Genomic DNA, 24303 nt, shown 5'->3' on the forward strand with positions numbered 1-24303 from the left:
TTTCTCTATGAGAACTTACTTTTACTTGTTGACTACAACTTTTTTCCAACTTTAGAGAGAACTTAAAAAAAATAAAAAATTATATGTATTTAATAGTTTGTATTAATTAAATTTCATAGGAACACAATAACTCATAAATGTAGAACTTACATCATTTGTTGTGTACGAGCTTCACTTACTTAAACTCAAGATTACATGGCTACACGTGTTCTTCTACTCTACCCCTTAGGGTGGAAGACTATTGATTTGAGCTTGTGTTAGTTTGTGGTTTCTTACACGAATATTATGGCAACATGTTAAAGGCATCAAGTGCAATAATGTTGCACATCTTCTTAATAAATTGTATCAATTCTAGTTCTCATTAAGACCTCAAATCCTAAATCCTTGGGTCTCCAAGGTAGTCTTCAAAATGTTGGTGGGTCGAGTCGTTCACAAGTTGACCTACGACATAATGAACACTTATTCATGGGCTTTATGTTGTGTTCATAAACTATCAAATAGTGCTCTTGTGATAAAACACATTGACATGATCACCAAATTGTTATCACAGCATTGCAATTGCTACCATTGCTTGCTTGCACTAAATCTCAGTCAAGTTTCATAAATAATATGCGTAACTTATTATAACTATAATATATGACAAAATTTTACAAAAAAAAGTGCAAGAGTCCACTAATTTATTTAAGGCAAAATTAACATTCAAAATATGTACTCGTATAATAAAAAAAATTAATGTGAAAAAAATGAAACCAAATAAAAAAAAGAATAAAGCACCCATTCCATGCTATAGGTTACAAAAGATTAAAGGCTAAAACTAAACAAAAAGATGGCTCGAAAAATAACAAACAAAAAACAAAATACCTAATTTAGAATAATGCTAATTCATGTAAAAAATTCACTTTTGGATATATGACAACCACAATTTATTCTTTGTTTGTTAGACCTTTTTACCCATTAATCATACTCTAAAGTCTAAAATCGTCCATATTTTCAATATCTAAAGAAAATGAATATCGAGCCTTATTTAGAGTACAACGTTGAAAACTAGTTTGAAATGTTAAGACAAGGGGGCATGACAGGTTTTGCAAAACCCTAAAAAAAGGATAATCTTCATGAAGCCCTAAAAACAACATTGAGCATGCAAATCTCCTAAACAATCGCTAATGCAACCCAAATTTTTATGTATAATTAATTTTTAAAATTTGTAAGTTAAAAACGAAGTGACATTAATGGGTCAAATATGTTTGATTAAGTATAAACAAATATGTTAAACGTATAGGAAAAAATGTAACTCAATAATTTTAAAACCTTTTTAATTAACATAAAATTAATAGACTTAAAATAAATATTTGTAAAAGAATGAGTTAAGTTAAAAATATTTTTATTATTTAATGAAAATATTTATTAATTTGACAAAGGTCCAAACGAGTACAATTTCATTAATCATTTTATAATATTATAAAGTATTTAAACAATTTTATTTAATAATGATTTAAATTAATAACCGTATTTAATAAAATTTATTTCACATTATTTAAATAATTATGATAATTAACATTGAATTTATAATCTATGGATGTGTTTTTTTTTTTGTTTATTTTTACAATGATAATTAACTTACTTAATGATTAAAGTATTATTTTTATAGGGCAAAAATTCTAATCCGTTGTGATAATTATTTTATATTAATTAAATAGTTATAATAATTATTTAATTAATTACTTTATAATTTCATAATTATTAAAATAATTAAACTATTTAAATAATTATGATAAGTACTTTAAATTATTTAATTAATTACCAAGACTGATTCAATCCAATAGTAGATAAAACTTATTGAATACCATTAATAAGTTTTTCTATCCACCACCTTCTTTTCTATTATTGATTTTTTTATCTTTTAAATCTAATTATTTTATAATTAGGTTAAAAATATAATCATTTAAATATATTATTATCATATTTTATGTTTGTAATGATTTTTAATACAAAATTATATTTCACTTTTAATATTATTTTCACCGTCTTCGTCTTCCACGGCACGCTTTCGCGCAAGGCAACGTATTTAACTCTTTCTAGAACCGCACTTGGACATCTTTCTTTCCGCACGTAGAACTCAGAAGTAAAGCTATCGACTTTGTTTCCTATTAGCATGGGGGAAGTTGGCGAGTGCTCTGGTGCGAAGCCCTCGGTTGATATATGGGCCAAGCTTGGTATGTTTGATTTTCTTTCCTCATTCTGCTGATTGTTTTTGTCTGCTAGTCTGTGTTTGGCTTCCAAGAAACTCCTTCTCTAGTTCGTTTTATTTGATTCTTTTTCATTGTTTCCGGACTTTATTTCTTTACTTATTTGATTTTCTCGATTTCTTCGTAGTGTGTAATATTCGGCCTTGATGGAAATGGTTGTTTTATGGCGGAAGAAAATTACCTTGAACCTTTCTTGTATATGTGGGTAACTTTGTTGATTCTGATGGGCGTTTTGAAATATCATTTGAGGGTTAAATCTTTTCACGACCCAACAAATATACCCGTCTTCTTTCGCCTAATGCAGAAGACAAAAACCTCTCAAATACTGAAGGGAAAACCCAATACATATCAAAAGTATCAAATAAATGAAACCAAAGACTCTAAGTTATATCACCTTGCGGGAAGGGATAATTATGAGATTCAACTTCAACAGCGATAAAGCACACCAAACTCCCAGGGGATAAAGAACAATTTAGCATCATAAGTATTTAACTTATTTCTTTATATTTCAAGAAAAAAAAGTATTTAACCTATTTACTGTGAAGTCCAAACGAAAATATTAACCTTAGAAGGCGTGGAATCTTACAGAAACACTAGTGCTAATTCGTCTTTTACTGGTATGCTAATTGTTTGATTTACTTATCATCATTCTTGCATCAATTGGAATATAATCAAATTGCTAGCGCAGCAATTTTCATGATAAAGGTTCACATCTAGAGATTAGAGATCTAAAATCTAAGTAATTGTCTCATTTGCAGACAGTGCTCACCCCTTTTCAGTCATATGCTTGATGCTTCTGGTTGACCCATGAGGAGGGTATATCTGCTAGTTTTTTAACAGTCAGATGCTTCAGTATGAAATCAATTGGCTCAGTAGTGGACATGTTTGCAACAATTGCATAGATAGATATTTAAAAATCTAATCTTATACGTATTTTTTTGCACTGATTCAGGTTTGGTTGATGTGTTTCCTTGATGCAGTACCATCTGATACTAGATATTCAGAAATTGACATAGGGTCAAATGAGGTGGTGGTATGCTCAGAAATCTCATCTTCTTCTCTTGAGAAGCATGAATGGTGCAAAATAACAAGGAATTCAAATCTAGATTCTGCTACAATGCAAAATAAGTGGTAACTTGCATTAATTCTTTGAACAGTTTATGTCTTGCATTCTCATTTCATATGTTGAACCTGAAAGTTGCACCAGGTGGTTTCAGTCAGTGAACTCTGATTTTTGGGCACAGCCCTAGATAATGGTTTGAAACATCCCACCATGTTGGGATAATTTGTCAATACTGTGTAAATTTTATGTTTAATCAATGCTTGTGAACTTGGTCTCATTCAATCTCCATTACACATGACATCTATGTGTTTGTGGGTGACATGGTACTCATTCTTTTTGTAAAATTCCTAAACACATCATATTTTAGATGTTGGTTAACTTTGAAATTTGTGTTCATTTGCTTTATCGGGAATTGAATAGTAGATATGCACTCTCTCTCTCTCTCTCACTCACATCTCTCTATCTCATTTCCTTTGCATTCCTGGGGGTGGGTGCTGATATAGTTCGAACGTGATACTTGTTGATGGGGCCGTTATCCAAAATGAAGGTGTTGTTGATATCAAGTGTGGAACTGAAATCATTCTTGGACCTGATAGAGAAGGTCAGTGATCATTCTGTGAGACATGTTTCCATAATTGCTACACAAAAGATGAGCTAGTGTTAGAGTTTCATAGCCTTCATACTTCTTGAAAGTTCTCTTTGCACACTTTTTCTTTCCTTTTGTTTTCCATACCATGAAGAAGTGGTTTTGTTGTGCAAAATGGCGGAAAGAAACTGTCATACTGGTGTTGCTTTTCTTATTTTGAGATAACTTAAGACTTTTCTTGAACTAGCAACCATGAGAATTCTTTTACTTCATTTAGAAATATCTAAGAAGAATTACTCATACAAGGTGTGATAATTTTGTTTGAATTCATCCACTAGAAGGAATCTAGTGGAAAAGAGGGGAGAGATTTCTAGTACTTGCCTTCCATTATGCATATTGTTGTTTCTTCCGCTTAATTTGGAGGACTATTTATGTTGGATGACTCTTATGTACGATCTGCACAACTCAAATTCTTTATCACCAAAAGACTCTGCAAGCCTATGTTTGGATTAAAATAAACTAGGTGTTTTAGTCAATCCTTGTTTAAGAGAAAGCTATTACAAATTTATCCTAACTTATCATATTATTCATATATATATATGCGTGTAGATATGTAATCTATTGAACCAAATATTGTAATGAAGTTTTAATCAGCTATTTCTGATTACAGACCTAAAGTCGTGATTTCCATTTCGACGTTGTTCTACTCCTTTGCTTATGGCCTGCTACTTTTCCTGAAACCTTGTAGAGAAGCTTTGCTTTACTTAGGTGTGTGCTTCTTTACTTCTATGCAGTTTTCCTTAAAGGTTATTAGGAAAAATTAGAGTTATTACCATTGGGAAAGGAATTAGTGGTGTTGAGATGGGTCAATCTCGGGTTGCAAAGCTAGTTCTTTTCCCGTTAAGTGCTTATGCCTCCCTTTGGGGAAAAAAGTCAAGGATGTCTTTTTGTTGGATCCTATTGTGGCAAAAATAATAAAGAAGTTCGGCTGGTTGGAAAGTATTCTATATGTCTAAGAGGGACAGACTCAAGCTGCTCAAAAGTTCCTTGTCTAACCATCCTATTTATTTTCTTTCGTTTTCCCTACCCAACTATGGTTGCTAAGATGATTAAAGCTAGTTGATGTTGGTTTTTAGTGTGTGACTGTTGAGCAAGGGAAATACCATCTGGTTGCTTGGAGTACAGCGAAACAACCATAAGGTGTGGTGGATATTAGGTCCATTTGACAAAGCTTTACTGGCCAAGTGGCAATGGAGGTTTCTTTATGAGAGGGCTCCTTTTAGTGGAAGCTTTTGAGAGCCAAGTTTTGGTTGTACATTTGGTTGTTGGCACTCCAAGAGGAGTAGAGATGCTATGTCTAGAGCTTATGGAGATGGATTGGAAAAAATTGGGTTGTTGTCATAGAGGCAGCTTGGTATAAAGTTCTTGATGGTGTAAATACAGGTTCTAGTTTGGACCATGCTGTTTGAGTTGTTGTGAAGTCCCATGTAGTGCACATAAAGTAAAGGAAAAAAGAGATAGTGAGAGAAAGAGTAACTTTGTCTAGCCAGATAATTCTTATTGAGACGCAAAATATTATACTGTACGCCCTCCTTATTGAGACGTAATTGTGAACTGTAAATCCGTTAAGTGTGAGTCACAACTCATAAACATGATTAGGGTGCTCAAAAGACTTCTTTCTTTCTATTTTCTTAGTTGCAATAACTTAAGAGCTAAGGTGCTGCATTCTTTTTGGTGTGTACACTGGCGGGATCCTATGGAATATTTCCCTCCTTCATAACCTTAATGATTGGAGATTCATGAGTGGGTGGATCTTCTTTTTACGTTGGAATCCGCTGAAATTTATCTTGGTTGGGATGACAGACCAACTTGGGATCCCACTATTAATGCAAATTCACTCTTTTTCTTATGAAAGAGTTCTTAGGTGTGATATAAGAATTTTTAGATGTGATATCTAAGAAACCTTAGGCATGATATCTTAAGTTCTATTCCCAAATTCCTTAATAGGAGAATTAACCCCTAGCTTGTCCTCCATTAGATAAAACATAGAAAATAGAAGATAGTTCATAGAAGGTGGAACAAAGTTTTAAGACTTTGCAAAAAAGACAATGGGATAATGATGAAAAAGAAATCATGCAATTCTTTTAAGAATATTGGGTATTTTGTCTAGCCATGTAATTCTTTAAAAAGATCATTTGCAGAAGAGGTCATGGGATAATGATGAAAAAGAAAACATTATATTTCTTTTAAGAATAGTGGATATATTTGCAAAGCCATATAATTCTTTGAAAAGATCATTTATAGAAAAGATCATGGGATAATGATGAAAAAGAAAACATTGTATTTCTTTTAAGAATATTTGATATATTTGTATAGCCATATAATTCTTTGAAAAGATTATTTGCATAAAGGATCATGGGATAATGATGAAAAAGAAAACATTGCAATTCTTTAAGAATATTTTGATACATTTGTACGGCCATATAATTCTTCTGTATGATTTTTGCAGAAAAGATATTGGGATAATGAAGAAGGATAATGATGAAAGGAAAGCATTGTATTTCTTTTAAGAATATTGGATATGTTTGTATAGCCATATAATTCTTTGAAAAGATCATTGCAGAAAAGATCATGGGATAATGATGAAAAAGAAAATGATGTATTTCTTTTAAGAGTACTGAATATATCTTTTTAGCATTATAACTTTTTGAAAAATCATTAGCATTTGTGATTATTTGCTTTGCTTTGCATAAAAGCAGAATTTGTGCTTTTAGAAAGCAACCACGTAGCTGCTTTGGAAAAGCATATAGTTTTTACTTTCTTTACTGTTTCCAATTGAAATAATTTGGAAGAAACAATTAATAAATAGATCAAGCTCCAAAACCTTAGAAAGCACAACCAAAACCTTTATCTCAAGTAACTTTGTTGTCATAATTGATGGGTCAGATTTCCCTTCCCATAGAAATCCTGCATTGAAAACATTGTCATAAGCAACACAGTAAATTTTGCAATCTATTTGCAGAAAATGATCTTTTCTGAATGTAAATTCTAGGATTTATGTTATTAAGTTGTCAGGGTTGGATAACTTTTTTGTTTTGATGTCTATAGACTATTTGAGCTACAGATTTAAAGTGATGCCTGGCCAAAAATTGTGCAACCAGCAGTTAAAGGTGGTTAACTATATATGCAATTGTTGTGTGCAATTACATACGTTGATATGCTGATGTGCTTTCATCTTTAAAATTTGGTTTCCAGATATCTGTTAATGCTGAGCATGCAAAATGTAGCATCTGCTTAAACATATGGCATGATGTTGTCACAGCTGCCCCATGTCTTCATAATTTCTGGTATATAACTTGTTTATTCTTGATAATTTTTACCAGTAGCAATTATATTTCAATCTGTTGGTTTTAAACCTCTAGCTGTCTTGTTTTTCATCTTCAGCAATGGATGCTTCTCAGAGTGGTTAAGGAGATCACAGGAGAACCATTTGACTGTGCTGTGTCCACAGTGTAGAGCAGTTGTACAATTTGCTGGGCGTAATCATTTTCTGAATAATATTTCAGAGGTAATACAGTCTTCTTTTATGCAGAGTTAAAGGTGATATGTTAAATCATCAATTCATGGTAGTCTTGTTGTTTATCCTCTCTTTATTTCTATGATAATGGAATTGGCTGGTTTAGTAGTTTTCATTTTCTCCATTGATTTTTATAGTAGAGAAAAAAAAGGAAATCATTGAAGAGCACAAGCTACATTGACATGCCACCCAGCTACAAAAAGAATATACCATGGGAATACTTTTTAGATTAATAACTCTATGATGTCCCCTAAATCTTCCACTGAACTGAGAAGATGATCCTTGAACAGAGAACAGGCGTCTTGAATGAAAACAAGCATCCCTAGAGGCTCTTTTATTTAATTCCTTCCAAATAACCCTTAAAATAGCCAGAAGAATAAGAGAGAGAAGCTTCTTTCTTTTCTTTTCATGAAAATAGCTTGCCATGCCCACGATCTTCCACCATTGAACTGGCCATAAACCAATGCACTTTGAGAAGATTGAGGATCACAGGCAATAAAAGATATGAAACAATGCATCTTAACAAAGCTTATCTATAGTTTTCTTAATCTTCTTGAATAAAAACCAATCATTTGCCATGATTTTTTTTCTTTCAGATTGCCAATTGTCAGAATACGCACATGAGAAAACTTCCTAAGAAAAAAATTTATAGGAGAAGCTTTTTTCCTCTAATTTGTGTCCATGGGAAAAGGGAAGGATCTGGGAGGGTGAACATGGAATGTTTTGAGAAGGAGTTTGTGGAAAAGTTTCTGAATGGGCTCATTGTTCCAAGATAGGCAAATTCACATAGTATCAATTCTTTGAAGTAAGCAAATGTACTTTTCTTCCTCCCAAAAATTTAATTTCTTCAAAACCTGCACCGCACTCATTACTTGGCCACCCACCCACCATTGAGAAACAATTATTTGCAAGAGCATTTTTCCTTCTAGCCGATGGTAACAAATTAGGGAACTAAATGTGAAGCAGAGATAGGCGCAACAAATGTCATCCTAAAAATGAACTTTTTGCCCATTGGCCACCTTGAAATGAATATGCTCATTAGAATCCTTCCAACCAGTGTTGTAGGAATCTTATCATTCAAGATTTGAATCAAAGCTTATTCAAGGTGTAATCTATCATGGACCATAAATCATGAAAATTCACAATAAATTGTGAGGTTCAATTTTTGTCTCTTACTCAATATTTTTTAAAATAAAGCTAATAAAAATTTAGATGACTTATTTTTATGCTCTCAATCCTTGGTGATTGATCTCCAAAAGCTAGAGCTATATGGATCTCTCAATCATTTAATCTTCTAATCCTTTTCATCTATCTTGTACTTCACTTTACTTAATCTTTAACCAAAAAATATATATGTATACAGTGTTGAAGATTCATGATAATTAGACTGGTCGCAAGGCCATTGTGTGGGCGGAAAACTATAGTTTTTTAGAGAGATAAAATTCTATATGCCTTGGGAGCTATTCTGTGCTTATAAGTTGACAATGTTCGTGGAGACATGATTCATGGGTGCTCTCCATGTTGATTCCCAGCCAAAAGTTTTTTAGTTGTGGAAAGAAAAAATATTTGTCTTGTAATTAGTGGGAAACAAGTAGAAGTGCTAAAGTTGAGTGAAAATAGAAGGGGCTTTTGATCAGACATTATATTTTGGATGGAGGAGATGGATTGGGTGTGTGGATGTATATATGAATTTTAACTGGAAGAATGAGAAGAAATCGTAGGTCAGGAGCATGGTTGGCCAGAGCCACGTGCTCTGGGTGGCGATGTGGGAGAAAGAAGGTAGGAGATTTCTAACTTTCATGTAGAGAAAGGGGGAGGAAAGAAGATGAGTAATTGTTCAGAAAGGGGTTCAAGCTAGAGGCTGGTGGAGACTGTTGGGGAAGCGTAGTGTAATTCTCAGAAAACCAAGTAAACCAGAAACTGCAATGAAGTTGTGGGCACTAGAGAAGGAGGAGTAGAAGTTGGAGGTTATCTCCTGTATGTTTCCATGTCCCAAATGCGAGGTAGTCATTAGTGCAAAGCTGGAGGTGAGTTTATGGAGTTCGTATGCATCTATGGCAAAAAAAGGTGAGGTGGGGTAGAAGGGGATAGAGAAGTGAAGATCCAAATTTGTCTTGGTTGGGCAGATTTAAAATTCAAAATATGGAACCGCCAAACTCAAAGATGGGTTGGAGTCAGGTTTATGAACTTGAGTTCAGTTTGAAAGGAAAAATAGCAACTCAGATGATTCCTAGTGGAAGAAAAATGTAAATGGGCTTAGGTTTTTAAGCTTAAACCCTAATAGAAGGGGAAATTGAGATTTTGAGACAAAAAACAGTGTGAAAGGAAGAAGGGATTATGGGAAGGATGATGAGAAGACTTCTGTCTCGTAGTCGATGGTGAAATAGTGGCAAGTGGGTCAGGGGAGACGAGTTGCTCGAATGTGGCTGATTTTTCGAGTGAAGAGGAAGAAGAGGAGTTAGGGGGCAGAAGATGGTTTTGTGAATGCAGAGGGGAGTAGTTGGGGGAAGAGGTTGTGGAGGGTAAACAAACACCCTTGGAGGACCTTTAGGCTGCAATCTTGCCAGAAGTGGCTGAGATATTTGGGAGATGCAGGTATATGAGACTGGCGTGAAAGGAAGAGAGCTTATGGTGGTGGAGGAGGTGGAGGAGAGAGGGAGTGATGAAGAAACTGTTTGGGTATCGGAAAATATCCAAAATATTAGTAAACTACTGGGGGTAAGTTTTGGTGGGTGAAAAGAGCAAGCTTTTGAGTTGTTTAAGACTATTGTGAGAAGGAATGATGTTAATTACCATATGTCACCCGAAAAAACTGTTGTGAAGAAGAAAAGTGGGATTGACATGAAAATAGAGTTAAAAAGGCTCCGATCATATCAATTATGAGGAGTGTTATGGGAGAGAAGAAAAGGAGTGGGGGAAAGTAAGACACTTTTCTAATGATTAATAGAACAATATCCTGGAATATGGCAGGATTGAATGATTTTAAAAAAAGTCCATCTTCAAGGGTTGCGTTGGTAGATGGAAACCAAGGGTGATTCGTCTTTAGGACACTAAAATCGAGGACATTGATTACCTGGTGGTTCTCTCCATGTGAAGGGTTAGGGAAGTGAGGTAGATGTACATGCCAGCGATTGGGGCTCACGGTTGGGGGGGGGGGTGTTGGTGGTTAAGGAAGTGAGGTAGATGTACATGCCAGTGATTGGGGCTCACGGTGGGGGGGGAGGATAGCATGTAAGGGTTTTGCTTTGTCTCTTGCTTGATTAAATGAAAAAGAATTGCTTTAAGGTTAATTTAGAGAAAGATGTGAGGGTCCATGGTGGTGGGAGGGGATTTTGATATGGTCTTGAGTAGATCAAAGAGGTTAAGGAAGAAACATGTCGAGAAGTTGCATCTTTGAGATTTTGAGGATTTGGATTTAATGGACCTTCCTCTTTCGTGAGGGAGACAGAATTGGCTCAATTCTAAGTTTCAATCTTTCTTTAGAATTGATAGGTTCATTGTGTCTGCTTGTTTTCAAATCCAAGTGCCATGGTTGGCCTAAAAGTTGCTTTGATGGTTGATTTCATATTATTTTCGTATTAGTTTGGAGATGAATGGGATCCATTAGGGCAATTGCGTTCAGATTTGAGAATAAATGGATGAAAGTGTCAAGATTTTGGGAGAAAAGCAAAAAGTGGTGGGAAGGGATGGAGGTTATGAATTATGCTATTTTAGAGTCCCCGAGAAGCTCTCTATGATAGAGGATAGACTTAAGCTTTGGGATAAGGAAGTCTTTGGTTAAGCAGCAAGGAGGAGGGATGAGCTTTTTCTCGGAGTTAGGGAGGTTGGATGGGTTGGAGGGAGAGAGGTATCCGACTTAAGTGTGCTAACATGTTGTTCATGGAGGAGATGGAGTGGAGGCAGTAGGCTGGTGAAATGGAAAAGTGAAGGGAATAGAAAAATAAATTTTTTTCACAAACAGGCAATCACCACAAAAGGGTTAATTGTATAGAAACTTTGAGGTGAGGGATAGAGTGGTTTGGGGAATGAGGAATTGAAGGGGAAAGTTATGGCCTTCTATAGGGAATTGGGCATTGAAGATTTTAGTTGGAGCCTAGTTTAGACGATTTGAACTTTGATTGTTTGGGAGACCAAGACAGAACGTCTCTAAAGGTTCCTAGAGGAGGAGATCTATGTGGGCCTCATGGATTGCAAAGGGATAAAGTGCTGGTATAGATGGTTTCAACATGAGTTTCTTTCAACATAACAAAGAGATTATAAAAGACGATTTCAATGCTCGTTCAAGGAATTTCACAATATGAGTCCATTTATAAAAAGATTGAATTTGACATTCTTGATTTTTATACCTAAAATAAGTGCCTTGAACATTAAAGGCTTCAAACGTATCATTTGGTGAAAGAAGTATATAAGATCATTGCAAAAAGTCTTGGCAGGAGAATGACGAAAGTAGTGCGGAAGGTAATAGGTGAATGCCAACATGTTTTGTTGGGGAAGGCATATTATGGATATAACTTTAATTGTTAGTGAGGTGGTTGATAGCCACTTAAAAGGGAAGGAAATAGGGGTCTTGTGAAACTGGATATGAAAAAGGCTTATGATCATGTTGTCTAAACCTTTATCTTTTATATATTATACAAAATAAGGTTTGGGGGAGAATGGAATAGGTGGATAAAGGTGTGCATTACATCTACCTCTTTTGTGGCCATGGTAAATAGGCATCCATCATCCTTCTTTAAAACTTCTAGGGACCTGTGACGAGGGATTCTTTGTTGCCTCTATTTTTCATTATTGTGATGGAGGCTCTTAACAAGCTTGTTTCAAAAACTAGGGAGGTGGGTTATTTAGGGGCTTGAAGGCGACGATACTCTTCTCTTTTATGAGTTGGAGGATAGGGCCTTACAAAATGTGAGGTGTGTGTTGCTTTGTTTTGAGGTAGGTTCAGACCTCAAGGTTAATCTCGCAAAATCAGAGCTTGTGATGATTAGAGATGATAGACAGGCTTGTCATAAGATGAAAATCTTGGGGTGCAAAAATATTAATCTTTCTAGGAAGTACTTTGAGGATGCTTTTGGATGCAAAACTCAGGTGAGTATAAACTTGGGATCCTGTTGAGAGTTGATTTGAATTGAGATTGCCCTATTTGAAGAGAGACTTGATTTCTAAAGGCCCTAACTCTTGTGAAGGGCATTCTAGCTATACAAGGGCATTCTAGCTAACATTCTCATATCTTTGATGTTTGAAATACAAGGGCATTCTAGCTAACATTCTCATATCTTTGATGTTTGAAATACAATTCTTTCTGGTGTAGCAAATAGATCGAAGTAGATGTAGTGTAATTTCCTTTGAAATGATGACATAAATAAGAGAATGTATCATTTGGCAAGGACAAGGTGAAACAACCTATTCAAAGAGGAGAATTGGGATTGTGGTCTTTAGTGGGTGTCAATAGAGCGTTTCAAGGAAAGTGACTTTGGAGGTTCATGGGGGAGTAGAGGAATTTGTGGAGGAGGGTGATAGAGGCGAGATATGGGGTGGGAGGCCAGGGGTGGTTTTCATAGAGTCCAAAGGGACTGCCTTGAGCAGGGCTATGGAGAAGAATTTGCATGGGAAGAGGGAATTTCATGAATGTACAAGATGGAAGGTGGAGTCGGGGAAGAGAGTGAGATTGTGGAGGGATGAGTCAGTGAAGAGGGGAGAGGGGTTTTATCTCAACAATTTTCCTACATTCTTGCTGTTGCCAGGAGAAGGAGGCAACAGTTCCAGAGTCCTTGGTGGGGTGCTTGGGGTATAGAATTGATTAAAAACCTAAAGGTTTGGGAAATCGAAGAATATTTGGAGTTCATCTAAACAGTCTTGATGGTTAAAAATGATTATTTGGAATTAGACACCCATTTAGAAAGTGAACTTTTTGGGAGTTTTTTGGTTGAAGTCTTACTCTAGCATTTGTACAATGGGTTGATGGAGAGGGAGGATTTTCTAGGTAAGTAGATTTAGAAGCTTAAGGAGACTTCGAGGGTAGCCTTTTGTCTCTTGGTAGGTAGCTTGGGAGAGCATATTAATCTTTGATAACTTGACGAGGACGTGAAAAGTCTTAGTGAAGGATGCTTCTTGTGTAGGAGGGATGCAAATTCATGCAATCATATTCTTTCATGTATTTGTTTGCACACCGATTGTGGACTTTGGTATATGGTTTATTGGTTGGTTAAAGAGGAGCTTCGTGCTTTATCCTTGTTGAAAAATTTAATTCTTTTGTCCTTATTTTGGATTCGATGAAAGGAGAGAAATTCTAAAGGTTTTGAAGGTAAAGCTAATGATTTGTATAGTTTGAGAGATAGGTGGTTGCATTATTTTGGGTTTTTATTGTTAGGGCATGATATGATTAATGATGTGAATTTTGGGCATGTCATTGATGGGCTAAATACATTGTAAAGATTTTGTATAAGGGCAGTACCCCCGATTATTTGGTACCATGTTAATATAATTTCACACTTTTTATGTAAAAAAAACGAGGAGCTTCATGCTTGGAGGGGCGTCAAAAGAGACAAGAGAGATTAAGTCTTAAATCTTTGGCTACTTTTTGGGCCTTATGGAAAGAAAGAAACATAATGGTTTTTGAGGGCATTGAATCTAATTTTGATAAATCTATGGATTCTTGGTTAGACTAAGTTTTTGGAGTAGAGTTCACCCGCTTTATTCTAGTGAATATTAGGGGACCTAATAGATATTTTATTAGACTTGTAGGTTGTGCCTCTTAGTGCATGTGGATATAATTCATATTTTATTTTTTAAAACAGCCATTGCTAGCAATTTATTACATCATTCAAATTTTTGCCCACTCAAACTTTCTAATGATTAATGAATGTACTATAAAACCTATAATCATTTAGGGCTATAATATGGATCCTCGATTTTCCATCATGTTGTCATTTGAAAAATCTTTAAGCAATGGTTTCTTTTTGGTAATTAAAAATGTTTTAAGAAATGCTCATGACACATTTTCTTCTCCTTTCCCAACATTCTTAATATTTTCTATGTGATTAACATTCATGTTTTAATCTGTATTGCCATACATCTGGTGATCAATTCATTGAACAAGAAGAATGCCAATTATTTTTAATGTGATTAATATTGGTATTTTCATGATAAAAAAAAAAGATTATTGGCGCAGTGATCAATTTGGTACAAAAGTTATAATTTTCGTTGTTACCATGGCAAAATCATTTTGTTTGTCTGGATTATATTACATTTGGGTTGTTGAAGTAGTTTCTTGGTAGTATGACATTGATAACTTCATTCAATTTATTAATTCTTTTAGTGCAATGTATATTGATATGTCCACAACAAAAGATACGTGTGTAGTATACTTCATGCAATTCTCCTTGTATAGAATTCTACATTTTAATCTAATCTTGGGAGCTCTTTTCCTGTCATTGACAGATGAATTATATTACCATTTTCCTGTCCTGTTTTATCTTTCCTATTGTTGAGTATTTTATTGGTTTTAAAACTTTTTTTTCTCTTCTGTAGTATGATTTTGTTGCCATTTCTAATTGCTTGTTTTGTCTAGGATATATTGCAAGCTGATCCTTCACTAAGGCGTCCTAAAGAAGAAATTGCCCTTTTAGATTCCTCTTCATCAATACAGTCAAATCTTGTACGTTATCACTCTCTTGAGTATGAGACACGAAAATTTTAAATACGGAAAAATTTATTTTTCGTATTAACTCATTGCAACAGAAATATGCTATTACTTTTTGTATATGACATAGTCTCTACTATTATTAACTGTTGATAAGGATTTCATACTAAATAGAATGCTATATTAGTTAGAGTTCTAATAATATAATTATATCGTATAATTAGAGTCTAATTAGAATAAGGATAACCACTCTATATATATGTTCTAAATGTAAATACAAAAAATAAGAAATAAAAATACAAGTTTATTTTTTCCAAAAACTTCATGGTATCAGAGCCAAAGGAAGGCTATTTTAGGGTTTTGAAAAAATCATAAAATAAGCAAAATAGGTCAAAGTTGGTAGTCAACTACCAAAGAAACCAAACCCAACATCACCCAAACGGAGTTGTCGCTCAACCCTGGCCAAAACAGCCACAGTTTCCGCGCGCGTCCGCCACATGCGCCACCGACTTCATCCTATTCGGCTCGAAAAACGGTGGAGTACCGCCAGAAAAGTTCGATTGAGACAAATCTGGTTCATTTCCGCACAAAATCCGACTTGATCACGATTATCCGGCCTTTTTTTTTCACGTGGTTGCGCGCATTCGGAAGATTTGCCGTTCTGCGCCATTCGCCACTCCGATCAGGCTGATCCACGTATGGAGACTGGTCAACTGATCCTCTTTCACACCACGTTGCTCCGGTTGCGCACTGAGTCGCACTGCATTGACCGGATAGAGCCCTTCCCTCGTGTCAGTCTGTTTTTCCGCGCACGGGACGTCTGGTGTGGCTAGTCCATGCGCCAGACCACGCCGACCTGCTCCGTCCGCGCATGAGCAGAGTCCACGTTCGAGCCGGTGCCATGCCGAGTCAAGCCGAGCGAGATCTGGTTTCCAGTTTTTTTATCTGTTTCCCATTTTCTTTGGTTCTTTTTTGTCTCTTTGGTGCAGATAAGAGGTCATTTTTTATTATTGGGTATTTTTTCTTCTTATTTTTAACATTCTAAGATGACAAAAGTAAAAAAGGTGAGTGTTACTAATTTTGATAACTGTTCATTACAGATCAGTCATATAAAACTTGATAGAACTAATTATATTATTTGGTCGAAATCTTATTTATTGTTTATCAAATATAGAGGATTGCAGGGTTACATTACTGATGAGATGAAGAAACCAAATGTTGGTAGTTTAGAATATAATAGATGAGACTCTGAGAACTCATTGGTAATGTCATGACTCATAAATTCCATACAATCTTATATTGGCAGAACATATCTGTTGCTTAACACTGCCGAAAAAATATGGAATGCAGCATCTCTTACTTATTCACAGATGGGTAATGACGTTCAGATTTATGAACTTCGGAATAAAGTTCATGGTACAAAGGAGAGATGACTATTTCTCAATATTTTTCTCAACTAAATGGATTATGGTAAGAATTAGATTACTATCAAGATTTTCAAACAGAGTGTCCTGTAAATGCATTTAAATTTCAAAAATTAATAGAAAAAGAACGAATATATAATTTTTTAGCTGGTCTGAATACTGAATATGATAAAATACGAGTCCAAGTCCTTTGTAATGATCCATTTCCTTTATTAGAATAAACTTATATTTATGTCAGTAAGAAAAGAGAAAGAAATGCTATGCTTTATGTTGCACCAGTTGAGAAGGCTGGATTAGTTGCTCAGTTTGATCAATGCAGAGATATATGGAAGTGTGACTATTGTGGCAAACCAAAACACATTAGAGAAACTTGTTGGAAGTTGCATGACAGACTAATTAGAGATCGGAGAGGAAGAAGAGATAGAACTACAAGAGTTCAAGCAAATTTTGTTTGAAGTTAGGGAAACATCTGGTTTACCATCCGTTGGAACTTTTTTTACAGAAGAAATTCGAAATTTGAATCACCTTCTGAGTCAACTTAACTCTTCATAAACTGTTGACACATCAAATATGATAAAATCAGGTATTACTTATCCTATCTCCACTCCTGATAATTGGATTATAGATTCTGAAGTTAACAGACGCATGATAGACTCTTCTAAAGAATTCTTAACTTGTTTTTCTTGTATTGAATGGGATAATGTTCGTATAACGGATGGATCATACACCCCCGCGTCGGGAACAAGTTCCATTAATTGTACTCCTACTATTACACTGTTTTCAGTTTTACATGTGTATAGTTTTTTTAATAATTTTTTATCTATTAGTGCCATAACTAGAGATCTCAACTGTAAAATTGAATTTTTTTCTGATCATTGCATATTTTAGGATCTTTAAATTGGGAAGAGAATTGACATTGGTAAACTATAAGATGATTTATATGTTTTGAATAGACATATGAATTTAATTGGAAATCAAACAACCATTGGGAATAAAGAAATCAATATGGAGATATTATAATGAGACCGACAATTGTGACATCTTTCATTTTTTGTTTTAGATAAATTATATCATAAGTTATTTAAAAGAACTTTTATCATTTAAGTAATAATAGGAGTACTGATCCTTTTATAACTATTCACTCTGATATGTAGGGATCTACTCATAATACCTCTCTTTTTGGTCATAGATGGTTTGTTACTGTTGAATATGATATTTTATTATTTTAGTTTATTATTTAATTAATTAATTATTTAATTAGTTAGTATTGTGTAATTAGGATTATATTAGAATAATAATTTCATATTATCAGAATTCTAGTAGAATAAGAATTTCCTTATTAGTAGGTTAGGAACTCTATAAATAGCGGGTGTAATAAACTAAAGGATGAAAAATAAAATTATATTTTTTCTCCTACAATTCAACATGGTATCAGAACCAAATAATATTATTTTAGGGTTATTTTCAAATACTAAAATAGTACAATATGCTGGGTTGGTACCCTTTTATCTATATCTACTTTCATCACCACCGAAGATGGATTTGAACTCGTTGATGTATTCTTTGGTGTTTAAGGTGATTTTGGGCGGCGGTAGAAAAAGGTGTAGCTGCATTCTGGAGCCGCTGGTAAAAAGTGCAGCCGCACTCTTGAACCGTTGGTACAAAGCTACAACCACACATTCACAGGCGACAGTAAAAAACTGAAGCCGCACATCCGAAAGCGCTGGTAAAAATATACAACCGTACAACCATAAGCGCTGTTAAAAAGTTGCAGTCGCACATCCATAATCGCCAGGAAAAAGATGTAGCCGCACGTCACATATGCTGGTAAAAAGTTACAACCATACATCTACAGGTGCCGGTAAAAAAGACTGCGTTATTTCGTTTTTCTGCACACGTTCAAAGATCTGAGCTGACTTCAAGTTGTTTCAGAACCAAGTATGAGCCGTTTTAGAGCCAAACTTGAGCCATTTTAGAGTCGAATCCGAACAGTTTTAGAGCCGAGCTAAGCTGTTTTGAGCCGATTCAGGCCGTTTTGAGCTGGGCTAAGCTGTGTTGAGTCGTGCCAAGCCGTTTTGAGCCAAACCGAGTTGTTTTGAGCTGAGTCGAACTGTTTGAGCCGTATCGAGCGCACGTACACCTTTAGTAGATTGTTTGATGACTCTTCAGAATTTGTTCTGCAAGTTGGGTATGTGCGATATCCCTGCACCAGCTTGGGGGGGATGTTGAATATGATATTTTATTATTTAATTAGTTAATATTATGTAATTAGTTAATATTATGTAATTAGGATTTTATGAGAATAATAATTTCATATTATTAGAGTTTTAGTAAAATAAGAATTTTTTTATTAGTAGGTTAGGAATTCTATAAATATCAGGTGTAACAAACTAAAGAATGAGAAATAAAATTATATTTTTTATTCTAAATTTTAACAGTTACTTTTATTAACTGTTGTAGTAGATTAACATGAATTTATCTGTTAAAAGTAAAAGGTAATGTATTTTCGTGTTTTTAATCTTTCCACAAAATGATATGTACACAGTTTGGTGCTAAAGTTAAAATTCTGCGAATTGACAATTGTACATAATATATGGATAGTGGGTTCCGTGCCTACCTGGAGTCAAATGAGATAATTCATCAGACAAGTTTTGCCTATACCAGTAAACAAAATGAGGTTGCTGAAAGAAAAAACACACATACTGGAGGTAGTACGGTCATTAATGTTTACCATAAATTTACTAAAGAGTTATCGGGGAGATGCAGTTCGCTCAGCTGTTTATCTTATTAATAGAATGCCTTTGCGGGTCTTGAATTTTAAAAGTTCTATGTAGATTTTGTGAGGAAAAAATTATTATATTGTTTCTCCCAAAAATTGTTTGGATGTGTGTACTTTGTTCATGCTATAAATGTGGGTAAGCTAAAACCTAGAGCTCTTAAGTATGTATTTGTTGGATATTCTTTTATCCAAGAAGGTTACAAGTATTATTATTCACAATTTAGAAAATACTTTGTAACTATGGATGTTACCTTTAGGGAGAATGAGTTTTACTTCAACTCAAACCCAACACCTCTTCAGGGGGAGAGTGAGAAGGAAGAAGTGATATCTAATTAGGTAACAATTGAGAGTCATATCCAGGAAGAGAATTATATTGCATAAAGTCTTAATCAAGAAGATAATGTTAGAAGTTTAGATAAAGCAGACCTGAAAAAGTATTCAAGGAGAGAGAAATCTGAAAAAGCCATTATGCAGTCTGTCTTAGGTTAAGAATCTTCTCTGGTTGCAGAAGATATTGGTGAGTTATCTTTCTCTTGTGATTTATCAGATAAACCTATTGCTATTAGAAAGGGAACGAGAACTCCCACTAAATATTCTTGTTTCCTATAACTCTCTATCTCCTTCTTATAGAGTTTTTGTCTTGTCTGTTTTCTCTGTGTCTATTCCATATTATTGGAGAGAAGCTCTAGGAGATCCCAAGTGGAAGAAAGTCATGATTGAAGAGATGAGAGTATTGACAAAGAATGAAATATGAGAACTTATTTCATCTCCGCAGGGAAAGAAGATACTTGGTTGCAAACGGGTGTTCACCGTAAAATACAAACCAGATGGATTATTGAAAGGTACAAAGCTAGATTGGTGGATAAAGAATTTACTTAGACCTAGGAGATTTACTATCAGGAGACATTTGCACCTGTTGCGAAAATGAACACAATTAGGATACTTTTGTCTTGCGCAGCTAACCTTAATTGGGGTCTACAGTAGTTTGATGTAAAAAATGCGTTCCTCCATGGAGACTTAGAGGAAGAGGTGTAAATGAAAATTTCACCTGGATTTGAAGATGTGAGGATGCAAGGAAAAGTTTGCCAATTAAAAAAGGTTTTTTACGGATTGAAGCAGTCTTTAATAGTATGGTTTGAATGTTTTAGAAGAGTTATAATTTCTTTTGGATATCAATAAAGTAATGTGGATCATACCTTATTTATCAAACATTGTGAGGGTAAGGTCACTCTTCTTATTGTTTATGTGGATGATATTATGGTGACTGAAGATGATACAAAGGAGATGACTCAGTTAAAAAAACTTCTTACTCAAGAGCTCGAAATAAAAGTTTTAGAAAAATTGCAATATTTCTTGAGGATTGAGTTGCCAGATCTAATATAAGAATCTTCATTTCTCAAAGAAAATATATTATAAACTTACTAGAAGAGACTAATATGATGTGTTGTAAGTTGGCAGAATCACCTATTGAGAGCAGTCACAAATTACAAGCAGTTAGTGATACATCAGTTGACTTGACAAGATATTAGAGGCTAGTTGGAAGACTCATTTATCTCTCACATATCAGACATAATATAACATATGCAGTTGATCTTGTGAATCAGTACATGCATGATTCTCGTGAGATTCATTTACATGCTGTTTTTCGCATATTACAATAGCTGAAGTTTACACCAGGAAAATGTATGCTCTTTTCTAAGTATGGTCACCTTAAAATAGAAACATTTATAAATGTTGATCGGGCTGTGTCCCTAGATGATAGAAGATCAACTACGAGTTACTACACAGTTGTAGGAGGCAATTTAGTCACATAGAAAAGTAAGAAACAAAGTGTGGTTGTTCGCTCTAGTGCTGAAGCAGAATATAGAGTAATGATCCAATGAGTATGTGAATTACTATTGTTGCAAAAGTTAATGAGAGAATTAAAACTGCTTAAAAATGAGAAACTATCCCTGTTTTGTAACAATAAAGTAACAATTAATATTGCTCATAATCCAGTTTATCATGACATAATAAAATATATCGAGATATATTGACACTTCATAAAAGAGAAGGTGGTTGGTGACTCTCTATGCTTATATCATGTATCTTTTGACGATTAGGTGACTGACATTTTCACTAAAAGATTATGCAACAAATCTCTTTTGAACTTGATTTGCAAGTTGGGTATGTGTGATATTTTTGCGCTAACTTGAAGAGTAGTGTTGATGAGGATTTCATGCTAAGTAGAATACTATATTAGTTAGAGTTCTAATAATATAATTATATCTTATAATTAGAGTTTAACTAGAATAAGAATAACCATTTTGTATATATATTTTAAATATAAACACAAAAAATAAGAAATAAAATTAGAAATTTATTTTTTCTAAAAAGCTCACTAAAATAATTTGGTGATGTTATGAGTGTGTTTAGATTAATTTATTTTTGTGGTTAAAAATGTGCTGAGCACATATTGATTGAAAAAGCAACGTGTTTAGGTAACTAGTTTATATCTTTTGACAGAAAGGCTTGAAAACCAACTTCTTTAGAGGTTTAAGTGGAAAAAGATAAGCTCCTTTAATTTTTGTGTGAAAAATATTCTTATCAAAACAAAATTACAAATATCTACTTATATAAAACTAACTCTTATTTGGGAATTTTAGTTATCTTTTTCCACATAATTAATAGTTAAATTAATAAATATCTCAAATAATAAAGTCAAATAATAAAAAATTTAGCATTCTTATGGGGATAAACTATGTTTGTAATTATTTTAAGTATTTTTGTTGTAAAAATAAATGTAGATGATTGTCCCCTTTGGTCTTTACTAAATTTTCATTTTAAAGTTTTAATTTTATGATCCTACTGAAATAAGCTTGAAGTTCATTGTAACTAAAGACCCTATAGGCGTATAACATAAAAATTAATAAGCCAATCCAAATGCCTTTTATGTAGTATCCCAATCTCATTTGGTAGTAATTTTGTAGAACTATGTAGTAGTGTAATTGGTTAAAACACAGTGGTATGGGGTTATTCTATTAGTTATGGAAGAAATATGTTCTTTCCGACAACAAAATGTAGTCATATTTTCTTTTTTGAATGAAAAAGAAATATGTTTGGAGAAGGATTGACAAGTGTTGGTCATGAGAAATTGGAATGATTGGGAGATAGGTGAATATGAGAGGTTGTTAAGCACTTTGTCACTTGTATTGCTGGATGTTAGAATGATATGCCTCAACGGAACCTTACTAAGAATAGGTTCTTCATGGTTAAGTTGTTCTACAAGCAGCTGTTCAAGCATGAAGACAATGGTGGTAGATTCCCGGACAGAAAAATTTGGAATGTAAGAGTTCCTCTCTGTATATTATTATTTTTTTTGCGTGGGAGGTTAGCAGGAAATGCATTTTAACCATTGACAAGCTGAGGAGATGAGGGAAGATTTTGATGAATGCTTGTTATTTTTGCTAGAGAGCAGAAGAGATTTGGGCTGTTAGGCATCAGTTAGGTGATGACAGGATTAGTGATAAATGAGATTTGGGCATGGAGGGAATCAGGGAGGATCTAATATCACTTACCATTTTTTAGGTAGTATGGAAGGAAAGGAACAAAAGGACTTTTGATAGGGTGGATGATGAGAATAGGTTTGATCTACTTAAGAACAAATGGTTCTACACCTTCAGTGTTTTGTTATTAGGTCATTCTCCACAGTCGATAGAGGATTTAGTAGACCTTATTGATAATAAGTTGATAGACTTGTAAATACTTTTGCACATGGGTTGGCACCCACTTGGTGCCCATATTAATACTATATGTTACACTTTTTATTTTTCTTAAAAGAGTATTTAATCAAATAGGGAATATAACCTAGAGTAGAATAAACTATCATCTAGAAAAGAAAAGACATGCAAAAATAAACAAAGAAAACAAAGAAACAAAAGTGCCAATACAATATTGTGAGCCCACTCATCTAAAATGTAAAAAAAGGAAACATCTTCAATGAATTGGCTTTTTAGCCCAAAGAGACATGAAGCAAACAATTCCATCTTAAATCTTGTTAAAAAGGAGCATTCATTGAATTTCACTAGAACTAAGGCACCAAGAGTCCAAAGTGTGGAATGTTCCTTGCTCCTCCTAAAACCATACGAAGAATGAAATTATATTCTCTAAGTTTGCAAGCAAACCGGTCTAGTCCAAGGAAGATAAAAGTTCACAGTCCAAATCTTTCAAGCTGCCTCACAATGCAGAAACATGCGACTGTTATGTTGCAAGCCATGAGAGCATATGAAACATATTAGGGACAGAGCAACGTCGAGTTTGTGTGCTTGAAGCAAATCATTAGTATCTAATTCTATTAAGGATTGTTTCCAAAAGGAGATTCTCGCCTTAGAGGGGACTTCCACTTTGGAAAGGAGGGTGAAAGAACATACTTTAGTAATACGTTTCATATATCTCATGTTCAAGATCCATATTAAGGTGCATCTTTATTTTTAGTTTTCCTGATTTATAAATTTCTGCCTTTATGATGATTTAGATAAAACATTAGCTTTTTTCTTTTCCCTGAAATGCTTAGTGTTGGATGAGCTAGATACAACATTACTAGTGTTGGATTGAGTTAGATACAACATTATGATTGTTGGATGAGCTGTAATTTTTTGAATAAAAGGAGAACTTCATTCAAGAGAAAGAGAATATATAAAAGAGTGAGAAAAAGTGACCATAAAAAAAAGAATCAAGGACAAAAAAGAAGTTAAAAAGCCTTGAGAACAAATAAAGATTCAACCTCTTTGCAAAGTATATAAAGGCATCCCCTTAAACAGTAAGCTTTAACCAAAAGCAAAAACAAGAAGTCATGTGAGACAGTTATCAGTCCTTGAAAGTTCTTCCTTTCAGTTTGAATCAAATGACATGCAAACTAGTGAAAAAATGTTCCTTCTCTACGTCTTATGCTGTTTAGTCCTCCTTATATCCCAGAAGCTAGTGGAGATGCATCTCTAGGTTAGGAGGACG

General features: G+C 34.2%; 1 protein-coding gene across 3 annotated transcripts in view; it reads left to right on the forward strand.

Moving 5' to 3' along the window:
• Positions 1-2051: 2051 nt before the first annotated feature.
• LOC110819111 (RING/U-box superfamily protein) overlaps positions 2052-24303 on the forward strand; it is a 43298-nt gene continuing 21046 nt past the window's right edge. Inside the window, exons 1-7 of one of the 3 annotated variants that reach the window (XM_088221880.1) lie at positions 2052-2213; positions 3227-3377; positions 3813-3910; positions 7004-7065; positions 7151-7242; positions 7340-7463; positions 15040-15126. In XM_088221880.1, the coding sequence (XP_088078006.1) occupies positions 2153-2213; positions 3227-3377; positions 3813-3910; positions 7004-7065; positions 7151-7242; positions 7340-7463; positions 15040-15126 (675 nt within the window). In that variant the 5' untranslated portion in view covers positions 2052-2152. Of the gene's footprint in view, positions 2214-3198; positions 3378-3812; positions 3911-7003; positions 7066-7150; positions 7243-7339; positions 7464-15039; positions 15127-24303 lie in introns of all 3 variants that reach the window. The other 2 variants (XM_088221879.1, XM_088221881.1) reach the window with 2 other exon arrangements.

The sequence above is a fragment of the Carica papaya genome, chromosome 6, assembly GCF_054855325.1.
Source record: "Carica papaya isolate Zhongbai chromosome 6, ASM5485532v1, whole genome shotgun sequence".
In the NCBI taxonomy this organism is placed as follows: domain Eukaryota; kingdom Viridiplantae; phylum Streptophyta; class Magnoliopsida; order Brassicales; family Caricaceae; genus Carica; species Carica papaya.